We start from the raw sequence: 20,306 nt of genomic DNA, 5'->3' as shown, positions 1-20,306 counted from the left end.
CCCACTCTCTCTCCCTTATGCCTCTAGTTATTACATCTGCACTGCAGAAAGCCATTTTGTGAACTCACAGACACACACACACACACACACACACACACACAGAAATACACAACCGAGTCCTTCCCCTCCCCCACAGCTGGTCTCGGCAGAGGACCATATTGATGCAGAGTGATTTCAGAGATTGATTGTTCATGCACAATGTGAAACACGACACTATTTATTCATAGCACAGAGATCAAAAAGTGCTTCTAAACATACTCATCCTGTGCACGTTTGTATGTGCATGTTTGTGTGCGTGCGTGCATGCATGCATGTATGTTTTGGACCCCCTCCTCTGTACTTGATTTGTTTTGTCCTTTAGCTGGCCTTGCTGCATTGCCAAGGCTTGGCAACCTGCAGGTTTTTGAAGCTGGCAAGAACAAACAAGGCCCTGGTTACCCATGCAAGCACCCCCCTTCTCCCAAACACACACACACCCACCCAAACTATCGTTATAAATAACCCGCCTGCTGACAGTCCCTAACCCCGACGGACTCAAACGTTGAGGCTTTTTGTGGTCGTGTCTGAGCGATGCAAGAAATACGTCACAATGTTAACCATCGGTTCTTGAATGGGATGCTGTATGAAGTGTGATATGGATATAACACTTCACCTCCACCCGGCTCCGCCTATCCACACACGGAGACACACAAACAAATCCATACAATACAAATACACACACCGAGTCGTCCCTTGCCCTTTCCACAGCCATGGCATGGAAAAGGGGGAGTGAGTTAACTGAGCCACCTATCAGTGTCTTAGCCTGACACACACACACACACACACACACACACACACACACACACACACACACACACACACACACACACACAAAACTCAACACACAATAGTGTCTATTTTTGTTCTCTGCACTCAAGTTATCGCTCCTCTCCTCTCATACTGGCACCCTGTTTGTCTCTTCCTCCTCCTCTTTCCATCTCTCATTCTCTCTCTCACACATACACACATACAAATAGAAAAACACAAATATTGGAGACGATGGCGGATAGAAACAGCCGGCTTAGTGTGAAACGTAAAGACAAGAAAGTGGACAGCAAAACCCACGAGGAGAAGGAGAAAGAGAAAGAGAAAGAAAAGGAGAAAGCGCCGAAAAAGCCGGACAAACTTGGGAAGAAGCCAGACAAGAGTCCCGAACAGCCCAAGACGGAGAAAGAGGAGAAGATGGGAGGAGATGAGAGGACGGCTGAAGGAGCAGAGGGTGAGATGAAGGAGGAGAATGGAGAGTTTCAGCCCATAGAGCTGCCGCCTTTTGAGATCGTCACAGGGTGGGTAAGATCAAATCCACTGAGCAGAATGACGTCTCACACATGAGGTTCAGTAAAACTGATTTGCAATGTCTTTTGCATGTCATATATATAAAAACGTCGTCAGACTATGTGGCCCCCGGGGTCCGAGTAGCGCTGGGTTGGAATGAAACCCTGCATGTACTACATGGCCCCCCATCAAACACGACTGCTCATACAAACAACAGTTTTGTGCGGGTGTCCATGTTTTCCTGAGCAGAACGCACTGGGGCACATTTAGATTGGAGGGTTTTTTTTTTGTGTTGAAAATGTACAAGAACAAATATGGCAACACAGGTGTTTGAAAATTACAGATTGCCAAAGGGAACCACAATTTAGCAAACAGTCATAAACTGAATCATAAACAGAGAAGGTGCTTTAAATGGTAACTTCTGAACGGCATGACTTAAATTAAAAAATAAACACTTTCAATCTAAATGCGTTTTTTTTATTATTATTTTATTTTCTTAGATTGGAAGTCAGGAACACCGACTCGGAACTACCGGCTTTAAACGATCAGTTCTAAACGGCATGACTTTAAAAAAAACTTCCAATCTAAAAGTGTTTATTTCCTTGTTTACTTATTTACTTGCTTATTTATTTGTTTATTTAGGATTGGAAGTCGGGAACACCGACGCGGAACTTTCGGTTTCCGGTTTCCGGTGGATTGCAGTATTCTGCCCCCTCCGTGCTCAGCAGCGCCCGTAGCGGCTGGATGACATAACAGCCACCTAGCTTCTCAGTGAGGAAAATGGCGGCTTTATGATACACATCCGCGCTTAGTTTGTTAGCATATATATATATATTAAACTAGACGATGTTGCTCTTTTACGAAGTTCACACTACCGCATTTCAATTGTATCAGTGTTACGCAATTAAAGGGCGAAACACCCGCTAAACGGGAAACGGGCTTTCTCGGTCGACTGGTCGGCGGTTTAAAAATACCCGATTGGCAGTTGCGGTCTGTTTTCGGGGAGACATTGTTTCCAATTCAAGCCACTTAATGTCAGAGAATAGAAATACTAATGGCCTGCACCTGCCGCCGGTACTAAAGCACAAGTAAGAATAGAGATGAGTCAGAGAAGTTCTCCCAAACCATCTGTTCATCTCCACTTTTGAGTTTTAGCTGTTTTGAGACGGAGGCTAAACGTGATCTATGTGCGGCACCCCCCTGGCTGCCCATGTACAATAAAACAATAATTTGATCCAGAAATGACAAGGGGGGGGGGGTGCATGTGATTTATAGATTTAGTGGAGCGGGTGAGGCTTTGCACATCCAGACAGCTGGGTGGTTTGGGAGCCAACGATGTTGAAAGAAGGCTCAATTTACTAAAATCCATTAACACTGCTTATGGTGTCAGTCTATAAAGAGAGGAGCCCATCATCATGATGTCTTGTTAGCTAGTGTGTCTCGCATGGCTAGTAGCCATGGATGGCTAACGAAGTCATCGCTAAGAATAAGGAAGTTAATCAGCGATGTGGTAGGTAAACTGTGACCTTCATTAGGCAACCAACTACCAATATGGGCCATATTTTCATAAATCTATTATTTTATGTATTTCCCAGGTGTAATAAGTTATTCCTTGTAAATTTCATCAATCTGACACTAAAAATGTATGTAAGGTGAAGACATAATAACCCTGGAACCATCCTCTTCAGGTCTACCTCAAAGTGGTCTCAGCTGACACTGCTCTGAATTGGGATTGGCTCCAGCTGTTACTGTTATTATTGTGCCTGTGTTTACTTCAACAGTTACTATTGAGCCCTTGTTTACTTGCTTTCAGCTTTCTTTTTTTTCCTGATATGTGTCAATCTTAATCTGCTTTGCATTGTGATTTTCCTATTCACCGCCTCTTGATCATTAAGTTGCACTTACACCAAGTGTACTCTCAATGGCATTCTATTAGCTGTGATATGACTACCATGTACCAAATGTACTACTACTACTTCATACAGGACCACTATGATATGATTACTATGAAGTGGTCTACGATGCCAGTTGGTAACACTTGAATTTATCTACAAATTGCCGATTCTGACTTTGGATAATGGTTCTGCTAAACGAGTAAATGTAAAACAGGTGGGTAAACCATAGTCTGCAAATAAAAAGGGGGATAAGCAGCATTTAGATAAGTTTACCCTCCACTGGCGTGAATCTCGTGTTTGAAAGTCCAACAAATTCCTTTTCAGCTGCACTGCTAGCTGCACTGTAAATTAAAAGTAAAGAGTGAATGGGAAACAAGTCTAACAGATTAATGTGCTGGTTGTTTTCCCGCTCAGACATGCTCATCCTACCCACATCTGCATAAAAAAAGAAAACAGAGGAGCTGACTGGAGAGAAAAGACAAAAGTTTCGTTTCCTCTACTTTGAAGTACCCTGAGACAAATACAGGTTACCTAATGATAGATTGACAGATTCTCTCTATCTGCCTTGCTTCCTCTTTGACTCAGGGAACAGATGAGCCCGTTCTACTTCAAGTTTCAGTTCAGGAATGTGGAGTACTCCTCGGGCCGCAACAAAACCCTGTTGTGTTTCAGAGTGGACACACCAGGTGGCAGCACCGAGCCGCTCAAAGGTTACATGGAGGACGAACATGCCACAGCGCACGCAGAGGAGGCCTTCTTTCAACAGGTAACACACACACACACACACACACACACACACACACACACACACACACACACACACACACACACACACAGAGCTGCTGAGATAAACGTAGGGCTGCACTGAGGTTGCCCCTCCAACCAGAGGGCTCAGGTTTACCCGTTAAGACTAAAATAAAGACGAATAAGAAATAATAATAATACTCACTGATTCACTTCAGAGAGAAGCAGACAAATTAAAATGGGGTTAAAAAGAAAGTTTAAAAGTGCTTTGAAACATGGCAATTGAAAATGTGTAAAAACAATTCAAGACCATAAAAGATAAACCAAAGTAATGGGGAAACTCTTGGCTAAAACGGATGACGTGTGGACAGAGACGGATTGGGTATTCCTCGGCATCTAACATCATGCCACACACATACATGCGAGTTATATGAAAATTCAAAGATTTCTAGTGTGAAATCGTTCCGTCTTTACACAAATAACTAATTGCAGCACTTTTTTCCCCCTTCTTCTCTTTGCCCCTAAGTGTCTCATTCATTCTTTGAGGGAAATTGGTAAAGAATACAGTTAAGAAGACAGGTTATGATATAAACGAATGATTCCTGTGAATGACTGAACAATACATGAAGAGCTCATACAATCAAGATATCCACTCCCCCCTCACAGGCTCTTGTTTTCGCAACGATGACCTTCCATCTTTTGGCAGAAATGGGAAGTAGACTCCAAGGGCTCTAGTTTCCGGGTCATAGCACAGTCGAAGGTGCTGGTTCACAGCGCAAACAGATTTAAGGTGTGGTCAACACTCTTTTTTTTTGTGCTAATTTTGGGACATGCTGCACTGGCAGTAATCAGCTGCAACGGGGGTGCAGTTGTAAAAGGTTGGATTAGAAGAAATAAATTACCAGTAGGAGATGGTACTGAGACCAGCTATGTTATATGGTCTGGAGACGGTGGCACTGCTTAAAAGCCAGGGGGTGGCGCTGGAGGTGGGAGTGTTGAAGATGCTAAGATTTCCAGTGGAAATGACGAAGAAGGACAGGATTAGGGATGATTATATTAGAGGGACAGCTCAGGTTGGACGGTTTGGAGACAAAGCAAAAGAGACAAGATGGAGATGGTTTGGACATGTGTGGAGGAGAGATGCTGGGCATATTGGGAGAAGGATGCTGAATATGGAGCTGCCAGGGAAGAGGAGAAGAGGACGGCCAAGAAGGAGGTTTATGGATGTGGTGAGGGAGGACATGCAGGTCTCTGGTGTGACAGGGGAAGATGCAGAGGACAGGATGAGGTGGAAATGGATGATCTGCTGTGGCGACCCCTAACGGGAACAGCCGAAAGTAGTAGTAGTAGTAGAAGAAACTACCAGTCGGGGTGGTGGGGGTTGTCTTCAATTTCGGCCAAACAAAACAGCTCCTCTCATTCCCTTTAAAAGCAGCGCGCGCTCTGTCATGGCGACTGCCGTAATCGTGAGGGGTGGGGCGGAAGTCCAGACCGGCTAAGGCAGAGAAGTTTCTCCCAGGAGGAAACTGATGTGCGCATACAACAGACATTGACACCAATTCCAGTGTGATATGAGACAATACACAAACATGATTATTTGACAGGCTACCTTTAACGTATCTTCGCTCTCACCGGCGTCTTCCTCTCTTCCCTGCATTTCCTATGAACACAGCAGGAGATCACGGGTCAATTAGCCAAGGCAACCAGTTCCTTCTTTCAGGTTGAATGAGGTTAACTGAAATACTGAAATCCCGTCACCATGTTGTTTTCCATGTGTAATAACACACATTGACTCTTACGCTGGAAGACAATGATACATGTCGTGTTTTGTGATTAAGAAGGTTTAGGACAGCAGTCATTAGTTACATTACTCATGAAATAGGCTAACTTAACATACACAGAAGTGGCAAGTGTGATTTTGGACAAGTCTCTGCTTTAGGGCACCTTCGCCTAAAGCCCTGAAACTACCACACAACGCCTGCGCTAAGACGTGGTCTGACCAGGCCGAGACGCGGGCGTAACATTTGGTTTTATTTGACACCGAGCTCGTGCTGCGCCACCTGATTTTGACTGACACACCATCCACTGCGCCCCCACGCCCATTTCAGCGCACGCGACGTCGTGGCGAGCCCGGAAATTAGCAAATGCGAGAGAAAAACCACCTTGCACCCAATTGACCTTTCGCAAAGTACCGCCCCAGAACGGTGCTTGTCCGATCCTACCTTAGCAACGGTCCGTCAAGCTTTCAAACACACAGCAAAACGCTGAAACGGTGTGCCTATGGGATCTGCAAATCAGATACAAGATATCTGAAAAGTTTGGAGGGGGTGTCATTTCCTTTCCCTTCCCAAAACCCAGAACACAAGAAGCGCAATGTCGGCAATAGATTTGGCAGTATAGCAGACCCCATGGCCAGCTTAATCCATCCAAAATCAACAAAAATACCTGTCTGCTCCAAGCTAAGCTTGCTACTAGCTATTATTGATAGCTAATACAGCTAACGTATTATTACTGTTCCTTTTACCCACACAATGATTATTATCATTATTAACATATCAACGTATTACTGACTAACAAAATAACATTATTAATGTACCTGATGAACGTAACCAGCCTAGTCTGTGGCCAAAAATACCTAATTTAATGATAGCTAATGATAGCTAGCCCACTAACATAACTTTGTTATGCTAGTCACAGGTTAGCCAGGTTCCACCTTTCATTTCAGAGCATAAAGACCCGCGGGGAGGGTCGGCTGGGATGGTCTCTGGCCAGTCTGACCTCCCCATATCCGGCCTATTTTAAACGTTTCTCCCCCTCTGTGAGCTCCAGGTGGGGACCGGCCGTTCGGAAAAGTCATCCCGCCCGCGGGGGAATCTCGTTTGCCTTATTTTGTTGAAAATACCGGTTCTGGTCCGAAGGTAAAAAAAAAAAGTCATGGGCGGTTCCCCCGGCCCCGGGGCATGTCCCTGGCTGCCCTGCGACCCCCATGAGCCCATACAGAACCCCCGAAAAAGCCTGGATAAAAGAACACTATGGGGAACCTTGGCCAAAATCAACACTATAATACGGTAATGTTGACAATGGATTATCAAAAATATACCAATAATAACTGAAATATGTAACTTACCCTACAGCGCAAGAGCACATCTGGTCCACAATGTGTTTCAGAATTAGTTGATGGGGTTTCTCATTCTTTGATTGCGACCGGTAAACTTTACGCTCAATTACAGTCGCACCCGGCAGCCCGGAGTCCACGCAAGTCAGTTTTACTGTTAATATTCTGAATGGATCCCGCCACCGCATACTGTAGCCCCTTCTGCCTTTCACGGGATGATATTAAGGATGAATTACTCCAAAATACATCACTTATTTTCTCTGGGAATGCGCTGAGTTCTTCCTTCATGTTTTGGTGTTTTCCGGCAACTTCCTGGATGGTTCTGAAATGCTTGAAGGGCATAGCAACAGTAACTAAGGGGAGCGGGACTTTGCGAAAGGTCAATTGTCACTACGTCTGCGTTAGCGCTGCCGCTGGCCTTGCACCATCCAGAAACCAGAGCCCGAAGTCTTGGCAGCAAGGCAGAAAGAGCAAGCAGAGAGACACCAAAACCGACGGCCCAGTCAACCAAACTGCTTGTCAAACTTTCATTAGTGCCCTCCTCCCACCCCATGTTGCTATGATCATAGCGATCTTCATTATCAAGACATTCATCCCTGTTGATTTCCATTCCATTGAGGGAAATGTCAGGGGGTTGCTTTCAGCGTCACGGTGCTGAACATCTTCATGCACCACATGGCTGACTGATTTAAGTAAACTGTTCACTCTTGGCAGCCCTTTCCTGAGACTGCTACAACTCATCACCTTTACTGCACGTAGTAAGGCAGGAATTGAATGGACTTGGGAGTATTTGCATCTGATGAGGATAGTGTTCTTAACTTGTGTACAGATACACGGAGAGATGGGCCGAGATAGTTATAAAGAGAATAAGAGAGACAGGAAGTGAAAGGGAAAGCATAAACCCATTTAATATTGGGCAATACATAACTTTTGAGGTAATTATTCAAATGGCAAAGTTAACACTGAACAAATACGTTTTAGCTGCTATTCATAATAGCATAAATTTAAGCCAACGCTGATTAGTTAAAATTTACAGGCCCATTGTGCCTTGACGTTCAGGGATTTAGTAGAATGTAACACAGCACAGATAATGTTCAAAGCAAGAAACAATCTACTACCGAGTAATATACCAAAAATATTCTCAGATAGAGAAGGGGAGCATCATTTGAGAGGGAAATCAAACTTCAAAAAATTACGTGTTGGTACAACTTTGAAGAGCATGGGCATTTCAATCTATGGGAACAGTTTGAGCATGGAACTCAAAGGTAGTGGTAGCGAATTCGGGGGACAACGCAACCACAGGAACTGCCGCGGCCGGGACGCGAACCCGTATCGCCCGCACCGCATCGCTAACCGCTCGACTAAAGGGTCAGACTCGCCAGCCAATGGCCAGCGTGTCCACTTATCCATGCACGTTACAGTGGTATTAGTGTGGTCCTCAGGCTCTCGCTACACGTTATACACGACTTAATTTTAGAGCCTCATCTGTATACACAGTAAAGTCAAACTTGACGGTCCCGTTTTTATTTACACTTTTTTGCCAAAACAATCGAAAGACGGCATCGAAATCAACCAAAAAAGACTAAGGCGACGCTGTAGTCATTTCCGCACCGCTCCTGGCCTTCCTGACCACGCTACAGGAGGAAGAGAGGAGCCCTCTCTGAGGAATTTAAAGGGGCCGTAACGCCACTTGAAGCGTAAGGTGACCATGTCCAGGCAACGGTCACAGACCACGGACACCGCCCGGCTTCCCTCGAAGCCACAGTGAGCGCACTCGGCGACAAGATGGAGGCGATGAAGGCTAAATGCACAGCCATGGGGGAGAGCTACAACAAGCTAAAGGCCAAAGCCATTATAAGAATAATTGGCCTACCTGAATCAATTGAGGGTGCACAACCCACGGCCTTCTTCTCCAAACTGCTTGGTGGAGCTCCTCGGCGACAAGATCCTTCCTTCACCCCCGGACCTCGACCGTGCTCGTAGAGCCCCGACAGCCAAAGCCGCTCCCGGGTCCAGGCCAAGAGCGGTAATCCTACTGTCGTAGAGGGGCTCAAGTAGGAGTCGTGACAACTTTCTCTTTCGGCTACACAACGTGCACCATTTATTCCTTCCACCATTACAACAAAAAACCCGCGCAGCGGAAGTGTGTCACTGTAAACCCGAACCGAGGAAACAGCAGCTGTAAACTAACGTTCCTACCAGCTCAATAAGGGGAATTATGTAAGCCCCATAACCACTACACTGTTACGTTTCCTGTCTCCGTCTTCTGACTACCTTCGCCGGAAGTTGCAGGGGAACCGAATTTATTTGGGATCCAGGGCCGAAATTCGCTGGCGCTGTCCGTCACTTCCTGGTGCTAGCTAGCTAGCTAAACTCCGGAGTACAACCCAACACGGTTCAATAGTTCGCTTCGTCTGAAAATGGCGAGGACACCGTCTTCTCTCTTTGGAAACACATTTAATCCTTCTTCACAGCTGCACAAAACGTTGACATAGGTCCAATATATTACAGTTCTTAGTCATAATATTGTAACGTGCATGGATAAGAAGACACGCTGGCCGCTGGCTCGCGAATCTGACCCTTTAGTCGAGCGGTTAGCGATGTCTCCTGCGGTGCGGGCGATACAGGTTCGCGTCCCGGCCGCGGCAGTTCCTGTGGTTGCGTTGTCCCCCGAATTCGCTACAATAGGAAACACTAAGTAAAGAATGTTTGAACGTCTTTAACAGTACACTTCTTACTTATACGAATACAACGTTCGTATAAATCCCTGTGATTATGGGTTTGGCTAACTAACCGTTCGTTAATTAGCCTGCATCGTATATGCGGTTGTGCTAATACCGGATACCGCGTCGTTACATCCTAGGCGAGACCAGCTGGAGCCCCCGTCTGGTCTGGCGGACGAACTGAAGCTCGGGCAAGACATTGGGTCACGTTACCACGGGGCTGCGCTTCTGTGACACAATGACGGATGTAAACATAATGCGGTTACTGTGGTCTCTGAACAGGACTATAAATTCATGGTTCCATTTCTTATGTTTGCCGTTTCCCTACTCGTGGTATTTTCACAGTGAACTCTAACTGCACCACATTCAGGGTTTGCTGTTTCATTTATTTATGCAATGCTTAGTAACAGATGGCTTATCAATCTTTCTACCAGATGTCTCATTTGTTTCATTATCATATTTTTTGTAAATGTTTTTTGTGTGTGTGGGGGGGGGGTATGTATATGCACGTGTGTGTGTGTACGTACATGTAGGCATGTGTATGTATATACGTTTTTTTGTTGTATTTTTCTATGCACAGCTTTTAGTAGTGTAACCGCTTATTTTCTTGCCCGGTGCGGGATTCGATACGGCGTGTACTGCGCCACAAGGCGACATCGCTAACCGCTCGGCTAAAGGGTCAGATCCGTTAGCTAGGGGCTAACGTGTCTTATTAGTAGTTTACAGTCGTCACCCTCTCCCGGAAACGCGCCCTCGCGCTTTGTTCTTCCCGCGCTCCGAAGAGACTTCTGAGGATCTGCACACTTCCGGATCCCACCGCTGCCACCAATGTAACCGGTTATTTTCTTGCCCGGTGCGGGATTCGATACGGGGTGTACTGCACCACAAGGCGACATCACTAACCGCTCGACTAAAGGGTCAGACCCGTTAGCTAGGGACTAACGTGTCTTATTAGTAGTTTACAGTAGACATCTAAAAACTGAAGGCTGTCCCTGATTCTGAGGCACCTGTACCAATACGGGACTGAGGCCGAAACTGCCAGGAAGTGTATGGACAGTTTAGTAAAAGTAAGGAAGAGCTTGCAGCTGTTTAATGGATCACTATCGGGATACAAGATGCATTTACACAAGAGTTGTTCCCAATTAATAGCAAAGCATTTGACCTAGACTACGATGACATACCATTCCAAATTGAAGAAAGACAATTCACCTACTTGGGAGTAGCAGTCACACGGAAATCATCTTTTTTTAGAAAATGTCACGACTCTACTAAATCAGGTTAAAACATCGTTACTGCAGTGGTGCCCTCTTACACTGTCCCTTGCCGGACGAATAAACTCTATAAAAATGAATATACTACCAAAGTTTACATATTTATTTCAGTGTGTACCGGTGTTCATCCCAAAATCATTTTTTTGTTTCATTAGATTCGATTATTTCCTCATACATATGGCAAAATAAGAGGCCATGAGTAAGCAGGATCTTACGCCAGAGATTCAGAAGAGATGGGGGCATGGGGCTCCCTGATATGCGTCACTACTACTGGGCTGCTAATAGTGGCTGTCTTACTTTTTGGAACCACTTTTACCTTCAGTCAAACAGCCCAGAATGGATATCTCTAGAGTTAAGGTCATGCCAGGATATTTGGCTTCCAGCACTCCTTGGCTCACCGCTCAACTACTCCCTGACTAAACTAATAGACAACCCAGTTGTATGTCATACCCTTAAAGTGTGGGCCCAGTTCAGGGAGACTTTTGGCTACAGAGACTTTGGAGTCCCGTCGCTTCCAAACATCTTTTCATACCATCTCGACACGACTCAACCTTTCAGGATTGGCACAAGAAAGGCATCAGATTTTTTTAAAGACATGTTCAAAAACAACTGTTTGATGTCTTTCACCCAGCTGTCTGAGAAATACAACTTACCCAGAACACACTTCTTTCGATATTTACAGGTCAGACAATAGTATATGCGTTCTGTCTTGCCATGCTTTCATGAAAAACCTGACACTAACCCTGTCGACACATTTCTCTCCTTTGACCCACTACCTAAAGGTGCGTTGTCAACATTATACAGAAAGATTCCCATGCTGACGTGTCCACCTCTGGACAAAATTAAAACAGCCTGGGAACACGACTTGGGACATGCGCTATCTGATGACCAATGGGATTCCATTTTCACATCAATACACAAATCCTCACTCTGTGCAAGACACTGCCTACTGTAATTTAAGGTGGTTCAAAGGGCTCACATGTCTAAGGTTAAATGGTCTAGCATCTATCCTGATATCACCCCCACCTGCGACAAATGCAGAAACAGCGATGCTACCCTGGTACACACACGTACTGGCTGTGCCCTCACTTGGAAAAATTCTGGAAAGATGTTTTTCACACTCCAGCCAACATTTTTAAGCGGACCCTAGACCCAGACCCTCTGATTGCTTTGTTTGGCATTGCTGATGGAGTGGCTCCTCATTTGACATTGGCAGACTGCCGCATGGTTACCTTTGCTTCACTCTTGGCCAGGCGTGCAGTTCTGCTCAGGTGGAAGGATGCCGCCCCACCCACACCTGGTCAGTGGCATCAAGATGTAATGTCCTGCCTCAACCTGGAGATGTGGTGCTTCTCAAGTCAGTGGTTCTGAGGAGAAATTCTACAAAACTTGGGGATCCTTTTTAACATACTTCCATAACACCCGAACGACATAACATAAAATATAACCCTTTACCTCGGCCCTTGACATAAAAATAACAACTGATTTAATGGAAATAGCTGCAGCATTACTTATTGACTTATTGCTAAATGTTGTGCCTTAAAACTACTCTGGAAATTAAAAGGGGTGGGGGGGGGATGGGGGTGGGAGGGAAGGGCTGTTTTATTTTATTTTATCGCTATTCAGTGTCATTTGTTATTGCTTCCTTTTCTTTTGATGTATACTTTATAACAACGTGGAACACATCTGCCCAACCCTGATAATGAAAATATTTTGGAATATAAACAAAAGTACAAACATTACGCAGTTCAAGAAGAAGTACAAAGGGCTGATTATCAAGAGATACAGGGATGACGAAGAGTCGTGTTGTTTGTTGTATTTATCTAAACAGTTCTCATTACTTTTTTTTTCTTTTCTGACTCCGAGTGGGTATTTGGGTTGTGCGTAGCACTGAGATCTGTTTATTCTTGGGTACATGACATTAGGATGTGTTTTTTCTTTTTTCTCCTGTTGTTCACAGTAGCTGAGTTTGTGTTGTGCAGCACAACTTGCATTGAATGTGATTCAAAAAAAGGACTGGTTGTTAACATCCCTAGTGTTTGCACTGCAACAGCTTCGGTGGGAATTAAACTGGAGATGTCTGCCAAGGTGACATTGCCACCACCAGGACACATCATCAGTTGTGTACCTCAGCCTCACAGGGTGTTTCGGCCTTTCATCACAAGACACCCTCCGCTGAGGCAGGCCCACCACAGGTTGATCGGTCCTGGGTGTGTGACCTGTGGTTAGCTGTTCACCCTGGCAGCCCAGACGGCGTCTCTCCCTTTGATCCAGATCCAGTGGCTAGTCCTCTCAGCAGTGTTGGCTAGCTCTTTGGTCACTCTCCTGTGGGCCTGCCCCCTGACTCCTAGTTCCTAGCTGAACAATACAGTACAGTGGGAATTGAGTTTGTAATGCATGGTAGCTGAATTAACTTACGAGTAGGTAAGAAGGGGTAGGGAAAAAATAAATGTATACTTCCTCCTACTCCTTTTCCAACATGTAACAATCTGATGCATACAGAGATCTGTCTGCTGAATTTGATGCGTGGCTTTATTGATCACTTTGGATTGTTGGCAATAGCTTATCTGTATGTTATATCCTGCTTATTTACATGTTCGACACTGATCATCATTCATTCATTCATTCAAAATGGCTGGAGCTCAGCCCACCCCGTTGTTTGAAATACCTCTTTTGGCGGCTCAGTGTACAACTAGTAATGGTATATCACACATTGTGAATTCCCAGCGACATAACGTGTGAATGCATGCTGACATTACCAGCTACAACAGCTAGCTAGCCTAATGTTAACTGATGACACTAAACTAATCCCCTTGGATCAGGCACGCCATCAATGCCATCTGGCTAGTTACTAACACAAGCAGAAACACATTTCCACTACTTAATGCAGTAAAGCTGTTTAAGATGTATAGCGTGTTCAGTTTTAATCACTGTTTTGAAAACACACGAATATAATTTGTCTAACATTAGCTAATTATCTGTCGTGTATCCATAGCTGCACATTGAGCTAACGTTAGCTCTCTGTGCGAGCGTTTAGGGAGTCATCAAGTCGCTTTCTTTGAATGAAGTAGCAGTGGTAGTAGAGCCATAATGTACCGGGGGGGGGCAATTTTTGTGCAGCAGAGACAAAAAAAATAAGCACTTGACAGACATTGGTTGAACAATACAACCCCACATAACAATGAACAGAGGATTAATATAAAATCAAATTACATCATACAAATACAAACGCCGTAAGTGCTACAACAGCAAGTCTAAATCACTGGAGGTGGTTTCTCTCAGCCAGCTGTGTACTGTCAACTCTCTGTTGACAGTACACAGTCCTTTCCCTTTGTCTTTTTCAGTTTTACATACATTTGTTCTAACTCAATCAATTGTTTTAAACCCTGATGCGTGTCGTCGCTGGTTGGATTGGCTCAAAACTTAAAACTCCTCATATTTTTCTGAAACGCCTACGGGGGGGAAATGAACGAGAAATTGACTTGTGGAATCGGGGCTGCTGAAACAGTCTGGAGTCAAGGCAGAGGACAGAGCTCCATGGAGTGTTAACGAGTGTTTCAGAGGTTTCACACAACAGAATATAAATATTGACGATAGCACTTGAAAACACAAGAGCTGCAAAGGCATTACTTCAAGAGTAGTACTCTTGACAAAGCTCAGTCCCTGTCACTTTTTTGATTTTACATTTTGCAAATCACAATAATTTATCATCTCATCTCATCTTCAGCCGCTTCTCCGGGGTCGGGTCGCGGTGGCAGCAAGCTAGGCAGGGCACTCCAGATGTCCCTCTCCCCAGCAACGCCCTCCAGCTCCTCCTGGGGGACCCCAAGGCGTTCCCAGGCCAGATTGGACATGTAGTCCCTCCAGCGAGTTCTGGGTCTACCTCGGGGTCTCCTCCCAGTTGGCCGTGCCCGGTAAACCTCCAAAGGAAGGCGCCCAGGAGGCATCCTAATCAGATGCCCGAACCACCTCAACCGGCTCCTTTCAACGCGAAGGAGCAGCGGCTCTATTCCAAGCTCCCTCCAGATGTCCGAGCTCCTCACCCTACCTCTAGGGCTGAGCCCAGACACCCTACGGAGGAAACTCATTTCAGCCACTTGTATCCGTGATCTCACCCTTTTGGTCACTACCCAAAGCTCATGACCGTAGGTGAGGGCTGGAACGAAGACTGACTGGTAAATTGAGAGCTTTGCCTTCCGGCTCAGCTCCGTCTTCACCACAGCAGTCCGGTACAACGTCCACATTACTGCTGATGCTGCACCAATCCGCCTGTCAACCCCCCGCTCCATCCTACCCTCACTCGTGAACAAGGCCCCAATAATTTATCATGACTATTGTATTTCTCAAATGTGTAGACTTTGAAAGGCACATCACAAGTTGGAACAAATGAGTGACATTAGTTTACATCAACTTTTCCATTCATCCGGGTTGTCATCTCGTATTGAATTTTATTTGACCAAGTGCGATCACACTGTCACAGAAAGTAAATTTAAACCTTTCAGGTGTGCTCCGGTTGTAAAACGCGGCACGCCAAGTCTAATAGTGGTGTCCAACAAAAATAAAAATAGAAAAGGGCAGAAAAACATGGAGAGAGATGTAAATGTGTTTTTTAAAATCCAATTTTTGGTTTATTTAATTGTCCAATCAGTTGTTTCAGGGCTATCATATGTATATGCCGAGTTAATGTGGCCCACATTTACCAGGGAATAACAGGGCCAGATATTAACACTGTAACTTGGCCCATAGACACATCACGCCATAACCTGGCTGCAGCCACTGGCTTGCTATATTTAGGCCACATGTGGCCCATTTTACCTTCGCCGTTGTCAGAACCAAGCCACGAGTGCCTAAAGTGGCCCAGATGTGCATGTTCTGATCTCTGCTGAGGTGGTTTTTGAGTATTTTCAAATACAAAATACTGCTCCCAAAGGAAACACATTACAAATTACCTTCTATTTTCTCCCAGACTGATCAAATATGAATTACAAAATGCTCACAAGTAATTGAAATACATATTTCATATACTTTTAATCAATATCTGCACACCTCTGTATGCTATATTTAGAAGAAGAAGAAGAAGAAGAAGAAGAAGAAGAAAGCCACTTTATTTTGTCATTGTACAGGTTACAATGAAATGTGTTCTCTGCATGTAACCCATCCTGTTGTATAGGAGCAGTGGGCAGCTGCAGCGCCCGGGGACCAACTCCAGCTCTTCCTTCCACTGCCTTGCTCAGGGGCCCAGACAGGAGTATTAACCCTAACATGCATGTCTTTTTGATTTACTCTTCCTTTGAACGCTTCCAGGTCCTCCCGAACAGTAATTCCTCCCAGGAATATGACGTCACATGGTACGTGTCGTCCAGTCCCTGTGTGGCTTGTGCCGCCAAAGTTGCCGGCGTCCTTCAGCAGCGCAAGAAGCTCCGTCTCTGCATTTTCTGCTCCCGTCTCTTCGGTTGGGAGGAGGAGGAGACCACGGCTGGGCTGAGGACGCTGGTCAGCGCTGGCTGCAAGCTGCGGATGATGAAGCCCTCCGACTTCGTTCATGTTTGGGAGACGTACGTTGAGAAGGAGGAGGAGGAGAGCTTTACTCCCTGGGAGGACTGCAAGGAGAACTATGACTACTACGTAGAGAGACTGGCGGCTATCCTCAAGTAGCTGTACGTCCACCTAATCAATTGGCCTCAGATTAGCCATCCATCCGTCCGCCTGTCGATCTTCTAGAACATTCCTTGTTTAATTCCGACATGTTCTTTTTGTTCTGTTTCAGGATCATTTGATGGACTGAGTCACTGGCTGAACCTCTGTGTCTGCAACTCATCTGGAATTCACATTCACACATTTTCTACACGTGTTTCCGTAAATTAAATCAAATCTTACGATTCAGGTTTACCACTTTGAAAAGGAAGTCACAGGGTCATGTGCTGTGTTGTATTATGTGTGTGTTTTTTTTAATATATGGAGACGAGGCTTTCTCCCCCACAACACATTCTGAGGTATCCAGGACAATAGATATTTACACACTATCAGATGGCTCCTTCTGAGAAAACAAAGCGATGACACGGCGAGCCATCTCGGATATAAAACACACAAAAAGGCTATATAACACAAAAGGCTAAATTATACTGACTTACATTGGCGGTGGGGGGGAGGGGGTTCCCCAAAATTGAGGCGTTAACCTGCAAGGCAGAGCTGCTGAGATATTCTATATATTCAAAAGTTTGACTGCTAACACCTTTGGCTGAATAATGTGTGTTTTGTCTGAGGCTGTGGACTTCCTCCTGTTTCTACAGCGCTTTAGAGTAAAACATCTTTTCAATAAACTGCTCTATTTAACAATTCAAATAGTACTGCAAGTGAAAAAAATAAAACCTCAAGGGAAATGAATAATGTATAAGAAATGTGTTCAAAGTTAATTACCTTGATAAAATAAGCAACGCACCCCGAATTTCCTGCAAGGCGCGGATCCTAGTTCTGGACCCCATTTTATAGACCAACGTTTCAACCAGAGAAAGACTTCGTGTAGGTCTTGTACAGAAAGCGCCTCACTTTAACAGGTCTCATCTCATCTTCAGCCGCTTCTCCGGGGTCGGGTCACCGTGGCAGCAAGCTATAAGTAGGGCACTCCGGACATCCCTCTCCCCAGCAACGCCCTCCAGCTACTCCTGTGGGAGATCCCAAGGCGTCCCCAGGCCAGATTGGACATGTAGTCCCTCCAGCGAGTTCTGGGTCTACCCCGGAGTCCCCTCTCCCAGCTGGACGTGCCTGGAAAACCTCCAAAGGAAGGCGCCCCAGGAGGCATCCTAATCAGATGCCCGAACCACCTCAGCTGGCTCCTTTCAACACGAAATGAGCATCGAAATATACTTTAATAGGTAATATGCCGAGTTACCCATTTGCCCACAATGCAATATGTGTGTGTGTATTTTATTTTTGATTACATACAACCCTTTTGGGGGAACTAATTGTTGTTTGTCTTGTGTTTCGTGTGTGCTGTGGCGCAGCCCACCGGGGCAACTGATTGTCGTTTTGTGCTGCGTATTGTATATATTATCGAGGGTTGGCGGCAGGTGTCGGATAATGAAGCATATTACCTATTTAAGGCAGTTTTTTTTTTTCCTGTACAAGGCCGATACGAGGACTCCGGCTTGAAACGTTGGGTCAGTAAACCTGCATCTAGAACGAGCATGTCCCAGTCTTTCTTGTCTTCAACAATGACGCAGAAACACCACAAACACACGAGTCATTACTTGAAGGACGTTAGACCACCGTTGTCTGCATGGCCCAGGCTCTCGGATGTCCCCTCTGGAAAGAGAAGGAGAAAGACAAGAGATGCAAAAAGATGGATCCGTGTCACATAATCTCTTCCAGGGGGATGACCTGGCAAATGCCACCCATCAGAGAGAGCTGGCTTCATGGGGAACGTGTGTTTGTAACGTGACTGTGTATTACCCTGGTCCTCTGGGGAACTTATGGGAAGGGGTGTCGTCTCACTGCAGACGGCGCCGTTGTCCTCGCCATCTGTTAAATTGTCACGGAAATAGCACACACGCACACGACTGTGGTCATCTGTCAGATGAGTGGTGAAATGTCACGCCTCAAAGTATTTTTTAACCCTTTTTTTCAGAAGATTCTGACAGGAAAGGCAGGGTGGCGTGAAAGAGGGCAACAACAAGCAATACAGGAAGTTGTGGTTCGGTTTCAGTCTGTAAGCCGGATCTGTCTTGTAAGGTTGCAGTGTGCACAGTTGAGCAATCAGGATGCCCCAAAAACAATTATCACTTAATTCAATGTTAGGATTAAAAAAAAAAAAAAACTTTGGTAACCCTTTCAATGACAGGATGTTTAATTACACAGAAATAACTGAGTAACTTTGGAGTAAAATAGGGTCTTTTCAACAGCTCTAGTTTGCTTCCTCGTCATTATAATGGGATTTTAAATATAATTTACACCAAACACTGTATGGGATAAATTCACATTGTACCAGACACAAGTGTTTCGAATCATTTGTGCCTCAGTGATTAACAGTAATCTGTTAAATCTGAATATAAGGTGAATATTAAATGCCCTTCTGTGTAGCATAACCATAGTTCAGTTACATCTAGTGTACATATATACACACACACACACACACACACACACACACATATATATATATATATATAAAATGTGGTTATTTCTGTGAAATGAATGGCCTGTAAATGAAAGCATTGTCTTTCTCCACCGCACTGATTTGTTCCCTGTTTACCTTCAGCAGATCTAATCAGTTGTTCTTCTGTGATGTATTCAGCCAGTGGGCAGGGTGCATCTGTGGGCAGGAAGAGGGTGTTTACCTGCAGTGTTAACCCAGACCAGAGGGGAAGTAAACCCCAGAAGACCCTCTCACACACGCCCAATCCACCCATTTACCCTCCAAACATCAGCCATACAAGTTTACATGCAGGGGTTTCAGCATTAACGCTCTGTAGCAAAGTCTCTCGTGGTGTTACATCGATAGCGTTAACAGAAACCAGTTGCATGAACAACAACAACAACAAAAAAAAAACAAAAAACTGACGAAGTTGTGCCGGCGTACCATCGCGTGCCTTCAGCTCAGCCATGGTGAGGAACAAGTCGGGCTCTTCTAGATTCGTGGACTCTTCAGCTGAAAGAGAATAAATAATACAAGTGTGTCGCCTTACTGTGGCTGCAGTGACCTGTCAATAAGGATCAGTTCGATTACATTCTGTTACTTTAATGGCGGGCGGTTTTTTTTTAAAGACAAGCTACTTTATTGTGTTGACATTTAACAGTAGTTCTTTTTTCATCCATAAAGATAAAAAACAAAACCTTGTTTGCGGGTGGCTCTCAGGACAATGCAGCCAACGGCGACAAAGATGATGCCAAAGAAAAGCACACCAGAGATGGACAGAAGCAGCCGCCTCTTCAAAACTGTGGGCAAAGAGGAGAGAGAGAGAAAGGTGACTCAGTTCATCTGGACATAACATTTAGTGACAGAAACATTTCATCTAAGTGACCTCTTCATTCTCAACTGACTGCTGGTATCCCCACCCTTATAAACAATACAGTGGTATAACCACCCAAACCAATGACCAGTTTCATATGTAAATATGGGTGTGACCATTAACTGGAGTTTCAGTGGCCATGTGTACTGTTCACAGAGGGTTGGGGAATGTTTGCAAGCGCCGCATTGTAAGATGGTGACAGATGTAGTCTTAGGGCCCTGACACACCAGGTCAATGGTCGG

At 45.0% G+C, this 20,306-nt stretch overlaps 2 protein-coding genes across 3 annotated transcripts in view; one reads left to right on the top strand and one right to left on the bottom strand.

Annotated features, from left to right (window-relative positions):
- The first annotated feature begins 1,038 nt into the window (after window positions 1-1,038).
- Window positions 1,039-16,963, top strand: apobec2b (apolipoprotein B mRNA editing enzyme, catalytic polypeptide-like 2b). Of its 2 annotated transcripts, XM_056274099.1 has the most exons (4): window positions 1,039-1,325; window positions 3,795-3,975; window positions 16,367-16,719; window positions 16,830-16,963. In XM_056274099.1, the coding sequence occupies exons 1-3, from the start codon at window positions 1,039-1,041 to the stop codon at window positions 16,715-16,717; spliced, it is 819 nt and encodes a 272-aa protein (XP_056130074.1). In that variant the 3' UTR covers window positions 16,718-16,719; window positions 16,830-16,963. The 2 variants fall into 2 exon arrangements, with proteins under 2 accessions (XP_056130074.1, XP_056130073.1); XM_056274098.1 differs by lacking the exon at window positions 16,830-16,963 and having other exon boundaries at window positions 16,367-16,728.
- Window positions 16,964-18,228: 1,265 nt separating this feature from the next.
- Window positions 18,229-20,306, bottom strand: part of LOC130108276 (hemicentin-2-like) — a 29,662-nt gene continuing 27,584 nt past the window's right edge. Inside the window, exons 11-15 of the mRNA XM_056275166.1 lie at window positions 19,889-19,990; window positions 19,635-19,703; window positions 19,308-19,367; window positions 18,512-18,580; window positions 18,229-18,364 (exon numbers count right to left, since the gene is read on the bottom strand). Coding sequence (XP_056131141.1) covers window positions 18,306-18,364; window positions 18,512-18,580; window positions 19,308-19,367; window positions 19,635-19,703; window positions 19,889-19,990 — 359 coding nt within the window. The 3' untranslated portion in view covers window positions 18,229-18,305. The remainder of the gene's footprint in view (window positions 18,365-18,511; window positions 18,581-19,307; window positions 19,368-19,634; window positions 19,704-19,888; window positions 19,991-20,306) is intronic.

The sequence above is a fragment of the Lampris incognitus genome, chromosome 2, assembly GCF_029633865.1.
Source record: "Lampris incognitus isolate fLamInc1 chromosome 2, fLamInc1.hap2, whole genome shotgun sequence".
NCBI lineage: Eukaryota > Metazoa > Chordata > Actinopteri > Lampriformes > Lampridae > Lampris > Lampris incognitus.
The sequence above is the reverse complement of the archived record's forward strand: the minus strand, read 5'-3'. Positions and strand labels throughout refer to the sequence as shown.

Bases quoted from the DNA above. Each gene is read 5' to 3' on its own strand.
- apobec2b (XM_056274099.1), top strand. From the start codon at position 1,039: ATGGCGGATAGAAACAGCCGGCTTAGTGTGAAACGTAAAGACAAGAAA. The intron at 1,326-3,794 runs GTGGGTAAGATC...TCTTTGACTCAG, and splicing joins CCTTTTGAGATCGTCACAGG to GGAACAGATGAGCCCGTTCT. The intron at 3,976-16,366 runs GTAACACACACA...GAACGCTTCCAG, and splicing joins AGGAGGCCTTCTTTCAACAG to GTCCTCCCGAACAGTAATTC.